This window comes from Caloenas nicobarica, chromosome 14 (genome assembly GCF_036013445.1).
Source record: "Caloenas nicobarica isolate bCalNic1 chromosome 14, bCalNic1.hap1, whole genome shotgun sequence".
NCBI classification, from domain to species: Eukaryota; Metazoa; Chordata; class Aves; order Columbiformes; family Columbidae; genus Caloenas; species Caloenas nicobarica.
This window is the reverse complement of record NC_088258.1, coordinates 13490260-13501521: the sequence shown is the minus strand read 5'-3', so window position 1 is coordinate 13501521 and position 11262 is coordinate 13490260. Positions and strand designations below refer to the sequence as shown.

The window sequence follows — 11262 nt, the reverse complement described above, 5'->3', positions numbered from 1 at the left end:
TGGCGACAAAGCAAGCTGGAGAGCAGTGCTAGTGCGATCATGCCTGTGGGGAGAACACCTGCAGTGACATGGGACTGGAGAGCTGGTCCAGCAGGTCTGATGAAGGATCAAGACCCTCAATTATTAGGGTTATGGACACCAAGCTTCCATGAGTATGTGGCTGAGATGTGCATCTCAGCAAGACAGAGGCAGCAAAATGCTATGAGGTTTCCAAATTTTAATAGCGCAGAGTCAGCAAGTCATTTTCCCAAGTCTCCCTCCTGCTGAATGAAGAATCACTTGCTTTCTTTGCAAGGAACTAAATGCATGAAACTGCACACATCTTTCCTGGAGAGTAAAGGAAAAGTACATTATTGAGAGCAGGGCAGGAGCCATGCTCCAATATTGCTCCATACATTGAACCACTGATTCCCATAGCTTAAAGTAAGAATTTTTGCAAACGCTGAATAAAAGCATAGCAATTTTCTGAGTAAGTGCAAGAAATGACATTAATTATACTAATGTTATTGTCTACTAAAGCTGCTTTCAATCATTTTTGTATTCAATAGCATGCATCATCATGAATTCATGATAAATATAGATGAAAAAAGGTAGTGATAATGAAAGTTATACAGGTGTAAATTAGAGCATATTTTTAAACTACTATGAAGTCACAGCTTCTTGAGATAACATAAAATTATAGGATATGTGCACATCCTAAATTGAATCCTGGAGAACTTTGTACTGTTCACATGCTAGTTGATTACCCTTTGGGCAACGCTGTCTGGGAACGTTACAAACCTCTGTTTCCACAGCTTCCTACTCCAAACCTTATTCTTAACCCCAAGGAGCCAGCGTGGGGATGGTACAAGCCATTGTGTATTGGACATATTCGAGCCATGGTCACTTACTATTTGGGGAGCAGCTATGGAGGCACTGTAACCTCAGGTCCCCAGCCTCAGCCCTCTCCTCCTCAGTCCTGGAAAAGAGAATATAGAAGTAGCACCTTTAACAGAAACAAAAGCTGCTCCCAAATGGAAGGGTCAAAATCAATAAGAGTACAACATACCTGGGCTCCTCCATCTATAGCCAGCCAGGCCCTTTATGGAGATCGTAATGGTCTTGGGAAGGACTCGATTCCACTGGCTCTGCCCCTCTTGGGGGAAAGCTCATGTAAAGGGGCCACGGGGAACAGAAACGAGGGGCTCAGGGCTGTGTCTCTCTCACTCTTTCACTCTTTCACAGGATGAATGTAAGCATCAGGGACTAACAGCTTTGTACAGTACGTGTGTGTTGGAAGTGGGTGTGTTGCTAGTGCTGCACTTTTTAAGTACCAGTCTGTGTAACTTTCCAGAAGGGACAGCTCTGCAGATAAACCTTCCTGTGTTGCAGAATAAAGTACAGAATAAATCCAGGGCAGAACGTTACACTCATCCTTGTGTGCTAATGAAAGGTGAATAGTCAGATTGGAAATTCTTATTGATGTCCGTATGAAAAGATACTGACTCTGTAAATGGGAGGTATTGTAGGTCAACAGCTCAAAACCTGTTTGAATATCTAGGTGACCAAGGAGGAAATCAGAGCAAAAGGTTGGCATGTCTTTGGAAAGCATTGATATGATCTGCACAACATCTTATATGGGTACAGTGGAGTTAGAGAAAGAAAGTTGTGATTAAGATGCAATAGAGAAATGTACAAAAAAATGAAAAAATAGCATATGCAAATGATTCTTTGGAAAGTTAGGATTCTCATAGTGCTGGGAATAGTCCTGATTTATTATCTCTGCAATAGCTTTGGTCCTGCCGTCTGTTTCAAACTGCTCCTAGCACTTCAAAACTACATTTTCTATCCCTGCAGAGACATTTTGTCTGCACTGGTATCAATGGCAATTTGAACTCAGTTCATTCTAGAATTTCACCAGCAGCATCTGCCTGATGTTGAGCTGGTTTTGCAGATCGGAGTGAGGGCTCAGTCAGCAAGAAAAATGTTGTTAAATCAGCTGCAATACCACAATGAGTGTTGATGGACAGCTGCAAGTTGGGAAATACTGTGCTATGGATGAGTGAACTGTGGAAGGCTGAATCTTCCAGATTTACTTGCTAAGTTTGTGTGTTGGAATAACAGTGCCAAATAAGTGAGATTTGCTTCATGGGGAGCAAAAGGCTGGATATCGGACGGAAGACAGGGCTATGCTGGGCTCTACAGCCCCCTCTCCTGCTGGTGCCAGGGTGGGGCGACCTCTGTACCCCCTACCTGCAGTGGCCCCAGTTCCAATGGGGCTCAATGCCCCTGGGCTCACACAGCCTGGCCGGGCACGAGTGCACTTCCAAAAGCTGCTGCTCTTTCTGCTGATTTCAACAGTAAAAGAGGGCAGTAACTAATTCAAGTTTTCTCATACCACTTCAATAACTTTTTATTCCTTGCTCAAGGCAGTGACTAGCTCTCCATGAAGAGATCACCTGAATTTGATTTCCACCCTTCCAGGCCCCCTATCCTTGACTCTAAGCTTCAACTCTCGCATAGTCTCATCTCAAGCCTCTACAGTCCCTTTCCCCAGGTCTTCCTCCCCATAGCTACAACCCTCCTGGTTCCTGCAGCTGTGACTGTTGCTCCAGGGTCTTCACCTGCCCCACTAACAGCTTCTGCCTGACCCCAGCATACTGAAGAAGCAGAAAGGAAGGCTTTCATTTTTCATCTGAAAACAAAGCCCACCAGAATTCTGGGAGCAAGGAAAGGTGGCAGGAGGTGGCTGAAAGGGGATTTTTTGATACATAAAAAAGGAAGGCAAGAAACTGGGGACAAACCTGGGAAAGACATTCCATGTGAATAACCTAGCTGCGCATCCTTTGCCTGAATGGATGTGATGACAGTGTCGCTGTAGCCAGTTGGTCTAAATGAGCACAATTCTTGTGAATGTGTCCTAATTATAATACAGCCATATGGGAAAAGCTGCAAAAACTGCTGTATCTACTACTGATTTCCATCTTGCCTTCCTCTCACTGCCTTTTTAGAATCCCCAAACTAGGCGGTTGCACATTTGTTCGAAGTTACACTAAGAAAGCCGAAGATTCGACAGTGGATGCACTGAAGTTAGTGCTGCACTGGAACGGTTGCCCCGGTCCCCTACTTGTGGGCCTTATTTTCTCATGGCGTTACAGGTACGTTTGTGCAGGGTGCGGAGGAACGTGTGGGATGTCATGGCATGACCCCTCTGCAGAGCAGCTCCGTCTCTGTGCCAGCAGGCAGTGGCAAAGCGACAGTGGTTCTGGAGCCATGCTCTGTGTGCTGCAGGGCATTACAGAAGCCAAACAGCCAGGTAGTGGAGTAGAAAGAGGAGGAGATCCTGGCGCATTGGCATTCCTTCAGCTGACTGTCAGATAGAGCGCATCAGACTTCAGAGGATAAAGAATTCCCATCCCCTTGACTAATCTGGAAGGATCCTCAGGGCAAAGGAAGCAGAAAGGCATGTGGAAGGATCCCTTCTCTGCTAGCTGGGGTGAAGGTAGGAAATGGACCGTGCTCAAGATCATGTGGGGCAAGAGTAATCGTATGAAACAGAGCAGAAAGAGAAATTGAGAGCAAAGAGAAACATCTGTTATGAACTGACACCTAATAAACTAAAAGATTGAAAAAAGTGAGCAAAAGTTATAGACAAATATTTGGCTAAAAGGCAAACCAGAGAAAAAGGAAGAACAAACAATAAAAAGACAAAGACTGAAAGCAGACATGTTGCAGATCATTCTACTGATAATTTTAGAGAACACTTAATGCATGAATAATACCTCCAAGTCTGTATCATTTACTTGTTCAGCTTAGAGCTACTCTGAGGGGTATCACATCTTTCACATCTAAAGGGCTATAATGTCTTTTGATTTTATGATGTGAGCTACAGAGTTTTTTTTGTCTGGAATCTTCGAAGTATCCCAGGCCTGGGAGGGAAATAATTGCTGAATATAATATCATGAATCTTTGATTTTTCAGCAGCTGTTTAAATGTTTTTGCAGTGACAGAACCAGTAAGATGCTTAGCTGTTGAGAGCCAATGTCTGTGTCCTTGCTCTTGCAGGCAGTTAGAGAATTTGTCTGTCTGTGTATAAGCTGTCTCTGCAACTTGGTTGTGCTTATGTGTGGACTTAGGGCTGGATAACTATACGTGCTGCTCAAGGTACAGTCAAACCAGGCTGTGGACCAGCATTTGGGGTCTACACATATATTCATGTGATTTTAAAGATCTGTCCCATGTTCTTCACAGCTGAGGAAGTTCTTAGGATGTGGAGACTGAAGTGAACACGCAGCAGATGTGGATCATGCGAGGCTGAGCTGCTGGGAATGAGATGGGATGAGCTGATGGGGACGGAGGGGGGCAGGACAACAAGCCAGGCGTTGATGAGGCTCATCCTCTGCACGACCTTCCCGCACTGGGTGGTGAACATGATGCACACTTGGCCTGGGAGGTCTCAAGGGAACATTTCAGCTCTTTCATCTAATACACCTCTAGTAAATCTTCTGGTGTTAAACGCAGTTACATGTGATTAAAGTTAAATTAAATACAGTGATATTATGTTTGACAAAGTACTTGCGAGATTGGTGGTATTTTACTCAGTATTTTTCATAAAGCAAATTTTTTCTCTGGGAGCAGGGGCCTGTAGAAGTATATTCTAACAAAAGTTTTATCAGACAAAATGGGGCTAATGCTTTTCTTCTCTGACTCCCAGAATATTAACTGCAGCTGTGGAGAATCATAATAAAGCTTTAAATTTCGCTAGAAATATGTTGCTCTTAGAAAGCTGCCTATTGCACCAGGTTCATTCAACAGAGGTAGATGCATGTGTACGGTGGGTGCTGGGTGTCTACTGAGGTAGAGGAACATGCAAAGAAGAGGACAGTGATATGCATAAAGTATCTGGAAGGAAGAAAGGCTGGAGGGTTTTATTTATGAGATATGAAAAGGAACATGGAGGTGTAGAAGTAGGAGGGAATGTGAAATATCCCTGGATATATGCACAGGAAGGAAAGAGAATTTATTTTCTGTTTGTGCAAAGGAAGATTGGAGCTAGAGGAAGATGTGTACTTGCTGGGACTGCTGGCACCCAAAGCATCTAGCAACACTCTGTTGCTAATTGATGACCCCTCGGCCCCCTGCAGTGTCTGAGTATTCCCAGGTCACAGTAATGAAGCTGTCCATGAATATGCTAACTTTAAAAAAATCCAAAAAACCAAAAAGGATGTAATGCTGCACAGCTTTAAATCTCTTCTGGACTGATCCCATGGTAACATTGTCTCTAGGCTTCTTATTATGTATTCAGATACAACAATTAAAATAATGTGATATAAAAAAAGAGAGTCATAATCATGAAGTTTGGGAACACCACATGCTTGGGCTGTGCTTGCCAAGTGTACGTGGAGGGGCTTGGAGGTTGTGACCAGCAAGTGAATTGTTCACACAAACTCAAAATGAGCAAAAGGAAGCTGGAAGGACAGAACAAAATATACAAACTAGTCATAAAGCAAGCGGTAGAGACAGAAGTATTGTCTCTTTACAGTGGTCAGGGTGGCTCTGACCAGTATACAGAACAATTACAAGGAACAGGCTGTTCTGTATGCGTGCTGCCTCGTACGGAGCATGTTTGGAATGATATATATAAAAGAAGAGTTCAAAACCCCATTGGCTTGTACTGGTCAAGGTGGGACTTGCCGCTTTCTTGGCGTATGTGTTTTAAATACCCTGTAAGTTGCATAGTTAAGATCAAACCTTCCTCCCAAGAGACCTGGAAAAGACTTGATGCTGCATTTGCCTTCTTGTCATTCTTTGGGGCCATTCACCTGTTTATCTAATGTGTTGGAGTGAAAGTCTCACAGATTGTCCAACATGAATTTGATTGTAAAGTGTTATGTGATATTGGTTTACATGTATGTAAAATTGGGGAGGAGGTGGTGCTGTGTAATATGGTGAGTGCAAGAGGAATCAAAATCAAACCACGCAATACGTATTTGATATAAAGAGCATTACTGTTCTCTAGGATATTAAAGTTTTTTGCTATTTACTGTTCCAGATAGGGCAGTAGTGGTGCTTTGTCAAGTTTTCTTAGCATTTCCCAATGTAACTCAACATATTCTTTTGCTTACAACTCTGCCAGTCTCTCATCTGCAGTTCTCACTTTAATAATTCAGCTGACTGTTTTCCCTCACTGGGTGTTGATTTCCCCCAGGCACATGCTGACCACTTCCCCTTCATTGTGGCTGGGGGTTTTTTCTCACACATGAGATTTTTTAAAATTCACTGTCATGTCTAAATGCGAAGTTCGGAAGGTCATGGTCATTTGAATCATTTCTCTCATCCTTCCAGGCTGTCTGAAAGGTAGAGTGAAAACTTGGAAGTTGGCAGGGGAATAACTGTAACAACAAAGACTAGTAATTAAGGTTGGGTAGCCAAAGCAAAGTAATAAGCATGAAGTTCTCTAGTTCTGAAATATCTGATCATTTCAAATCTTCTGCCTCCTCAGAGCTTCCCAGCCACCCTTTTCCACCACTGAGAAATTGCCACATTGGTCAGAAGAACAAGAATGAATCCTCCTTATGTTTTCTGTTCCCAAAATATCTTGATGTTACTTCCTTTCAGTGAGGATTCTCTCTACTTAGCAGCTCCTCATCCCACGAAGGTGCCCCTATGGAGTGCATCACATCTCCCCTGCTGCATGAGGTCAATATTTGTGTGTTCTTCACGTTCTACAATTTTAAGCAAAGCCTTAACCTTCTCACAGAAGAATGAGCACAGCAAGGCTCCCAGTGCCGCCGCGTGGGCTGAGTGCCTGGGGTCAGCAGTGCAGTGGGTGGACCGCGTGCGGTGACAGGCAGAGTGAAGGAGCATCTTTGGCCTTCAGGGCTCAGGCAGGACTTAGAGTCCATCTGAGACCCTGGTAGCAGTGTGGGTGGCACTGCGTGGATGTTTCTGACGTGCAGCATGACGTGTATTTGTGTGGAGGAGCTCAGGAGGATGCATTGCATGGAGGAGTCTAGGATGGGTTGTAGGCATGTGACTATGGAAGATGGCAAGTCCAAAGTGGCCGAGTGGTGGCTGGAAAATGTCTCAGTAGCCATTAGGATTATTGGGAGGTGCCTATTACATGTGCTGAGAAAGGATGGCTGTAACATTTGTTATATCCCCACAATTTTACCTTTCCAGAAAGGGAAAATCAGCTTGCATTGGCAGCATAGATTCTTATGAATTCTTATGAATCAGATGCATCCTGTAAGGACTTGCCAGTCTTGTGTTTTAATGGGTATATAAGAAAAGGCAGGCACTGGGACATCACAAAATTTAAGAAAAAACAAATCAAGGAGGATCTTTTCTGTTTGTCTTTACCACACATCTTCTCCAAGTATCTCAGAGACTTCACCCACATGTGCTCAAATGGGTGAGAGCCTGGATTTTCTGAGACTAGCAGAGTCCATGAAAACCTCCACTGATGGAGCGACTGACTGCACTGACCTTTCTCTGAAGTACTTGATGGCTTCCTGGTCTAGGAAGTTCTGCTCTTCTCGAAAGCCCTGCTCAAAGATTTTGCGCTTGTGTCTGAACTCAATGACAGTCTTAGTGTAAGAGTTCAAGGTAGTAACGGAGGCCGCCATGCAGCAGGTGAAAGAGCCCCATGCCAGACTGTGGAGAGAAAAACCAGCAGACAGAGCTGGGTTAAGACAGCAGCTCACGTTATATTTCTGACGCCAAGAGACACACATACACAGGATGCGACTAGGCAGGTAAGTCGGCGGTGACAAACCCATTCTTCTCATCTTACCTCAAGTGACCTGTGGCACGAGCTCAGGCATGCAGGCAGGAGGGTGGGCCAGGGGCTGGGCACAGCTTTCATCCCATGGAGAACCGTGTGGCAGAGTGCTAGCGTGAGCCCTCTGATGCACTCTGATGGAACACTCGAATGCCTCTTTGTTTCCCCTTGAAACGTTTCAGACCTTGCGGACAAGTGCTAACATCTATAGACCGGTATTGAACTCCTGGAAGGAGTAACGCCCCGCAGAGCATGTCTTTTGGACCAGTGGAAGTCCTCAAGCATCCACGGGAGACTGGCTCTGCACAACACTACTGCAGAGATGGTTTCTATTCTGGTTTTTTATGCCTTCATCAGATTACTGTATTTCCTTCATTCTTGATTCATGGACATTTCTAGCATTCCTGGCTTATATCTGACCTCTGAAAGCCTGACCAGAATAGAAGATGGCACTTCCATTTTGTGGAGAGATTCAATCTGAGGGCAGTGCCCCGGGTGCACAGGCAGAGCCAGCCAATCTCGGACACCTGGAAGTATCGACCAGGAGCAAGGAGAGACAGTGGGAGAAAGTGCAAGAAAAAATGTGGCTGCCGAACGCCAGGTGGGAACAGCAGCAAGTGTTGTCCTGGGTCTGCTGGCAAGGGGGGGTTCATCTGGGAGCTGCTCTGCTCCTGCTTGTGCACTGGGCTTCCCCCGGGTGCCTTCTGCCCTCCCCACACATCTCCCCTCCAGCCTTTACCTCACTGCTCTCAAGTTCAGATGTGGCTGGGGGAAACTCATGGCCCCAAGGAGTTTAGATGCTTTTTGAGCATGAAATGGGGCTACTAAAAAGCAGTGAATTCCTCCTTTTGTCTGCAGAGCTTGTCTGTGTTCAGGCTCCCCTTCACTTCACATTCAGCCTATCAGCTCCAGCTACATGTAGTTCACAGTGGCTTCCTAACTAACTTCGATTAACTTAATCATCTGCGTCAGCTACACACTTTACCTGCTCCTTGCTTTCACCTCTTCTAAAACCAAATTGAACATTGATATAAATTACAGACAACAGAAAGAATATAGCCACAGTGGCATTATCTTGTAAACACACATCATCAACAGAGCCCTCAGCGTGAACGCTTTTCCCATGCTGCAAAGGATCCGCAGACAGGGAAACAGTTTATCATTTCGAATTGAACAAAATTTGGAAAAGAACACATATTCATGAACTGAAAAATCTGGGGAAAAAATGGTTCAAGTAAACAGAAATGGCTCATTTCAATGATTTCAAAATTCAGTGCATAATATGTCCTTTAGGGACTCCCATGGCAATGAAGTGTGTGGAGGCAGCGCTTTCCTAGTCATTTTTGAACCCATTTGGCAAATGCAATCAAATGCAAAGGAACAATAGTGAGCCCCGGGGTGACGAAGTTCCCTTAGGTTTCCCACAGTTGGGTGGAGAAGTGGGAAGGAAACTCGTGCTGTGTGTGAGTGTCCAGGCACAGGGAAGCCTGGCAAGCGTCTTCCTCCTACACGGAGTACGTGGAAAAGCTCCAACAGCTCCAAACATTGCCAGCTGGGCTCCTAAACAATATCAAAGAAGCAGCCAGCTGAAGCCACATGCTTCACTGTGCCTGGTAGGTGCCTGGGGAATGATATATGGACAAAAAACTCTCTTGAAAGTTTCTGATGATTTCTAATCATTAACTCAGAAATGCTGAAAGGTTCAGAGAAGGAAATACAGAATGAAGACTCTCAATGTGATCTCAGGTCTGGCATTTGGTAGATCATAATAGCGAGACAATTATGACTGACACATTTTAGTTTTTATGGACTTTGTTTAAATGTTGTTTGTTTTTAAGTGTGAAGGGTGGTTCTCCTACCTGTAAGAGCTATGTCCTACCTTAGGTAAAGACCTCTGTAACAGCAATGCCCCTCTATGCCAGGTGTGCCCCAGATGTTGTGGGACTGTACCGATAGTGCCTTTGGCAGCTGAGCTCACGGCTGTGCTCTCAAGTTCCTCTCTGGCTCAAACAGCTCAGGTTTTTGTATTTGTTTTCTTTCTAGGGGGGCTGAGCTTGAACATCCACCGATCCTCAGAGCCACAGAAAGCTCCTTCCTGGACAATCCCTTGGCCCACCCCTGGCTTGTGCCAGAGCACAGACCAACCTCCAGGCTTTGCTGATGGCTTGGGAATGGGGTAAGATCACAAGCAGCCCTTTCTCATTTTGAGGAGAGGTATTTTTATCATTCCCTTTCGATAGAGGGGAAATAGAGTCACAGTAAAAATAGTTTTCCTGCTGGCACTTGGGAAACAAATGGCAGTCTGGATCTCCGCTCATGTGCTTTGGCTCTTGGCCATGAGGAGACTGTTCCCTGGCCCCACTCCTCAGTGGTGTTACAGTTCTCTGTGCTCTGTTGTCTAGTAGGATGCTGCAGTGGTACTTTTTACAGAGAGTTGTAAATAATGCTGATCTTTGCACTACTGGTTCAGGGGTAGTTAAAGCTCATGCTTCAGGCCATCATCTGAACCCAGATGGAGCAGAAAGCAACTCCTACATGTGCTGAGTTTCCAAACTCCACCAGTCTGGGTGGGCATTTGTTTTTAGTACAAGCCTATGATGCCAGGTCTGAGACATTGGGTTTATTGTCTTGCACAAGATGAAGGAGAATAATCTAATGAGTGCTTTATCATGCTAGACATTTAACAACATTCTGAATTTTGAGTATTGCAGTAATTATAAAGTAGATTACTGAAGACTAATTAATAGAGTATATGCATTATTTAAATATACAATTATTATTACAGAATTGTTATAAATATTTATATTCATATTCTAAAAATACTAATGTACTGTATTTATAAGTTCATCGTCATATGCAATAAATATTTATTATTGTTACACAAAATAAGCTGTATTTTAAATATAATGCAATTCATATTTTGTAAAGTGTTACTAAAATGTTAATAACTCCTCCCGTGAAACACAGTATAGTGAGGGGAGAAGGAAAGACTAATAACTCTCCACAGTGCTGTGCATAAGTATTTGTATTTATTTATTGGTCTTAGCAATGGTTGTCGGCTCTGCTTTGAGATGGAATTAAAATAGTATGCTATATTTAGAAACGAAAACTTTCCCTAGCCATCCAAAGAGGCTGATGCCTCTAGGGGGATGTGAATGTTGTTTGCAGGTATTTCTATTCTCCACAGTCTGCTATTCTTGTTAAGCTTCTCATAAACTTGCAAGCAACATAACACAGTTGACATATCTTGGCCAAATTATTTTTATGTGATTTTTAGAAGATAAATGGGAAAGGTAAAAAAAAAAAATCATTCTCCAGAATGTCTTGCCTGCTTTCCCAAGCCTTCTCCCCATGATCCACAGGGGGAAGTGCCATGGTGCCAGGAGCACTATGCCCTCCTCTGCTGTTATGTTGAAAGTCGCACTATAAGGTTCAACTGGGACATTAATTAAAAACCAAGGGAAAAAAAAACCCCTAAAAGTCTCTGAAATGCCATGGCA

At 44.0% G+C, this 11262-nt stretch overlaps 1 protein-coding gene across 1 annotated transcript in view; it reads right to left on the bottom strand.

The window, feature by feature from the left end:
- Positions 1–298: 298 nt before the first annotated feature.
- Positions 299–11262, bottom strand: part of GSG1L (GSG1 like) — a 48646-nt gene continuing 37682 nt past the window's right edge. The window contains exons 5-7 of the mRNA XM_065644945.1: positions 7468–7635; positions 891–958; positions 299–327 (exon numbers count right to left, since the gene is read on the bottom strand). Coding sequence (XP_065501017.1) covers positions 299–327; positions 891–958; positions 7468–7635 — 265 coding nt within the window. The remainder of the gene's footprint in view (positions 328–890; positions 959–7467; positions 7636–11262) is intronic.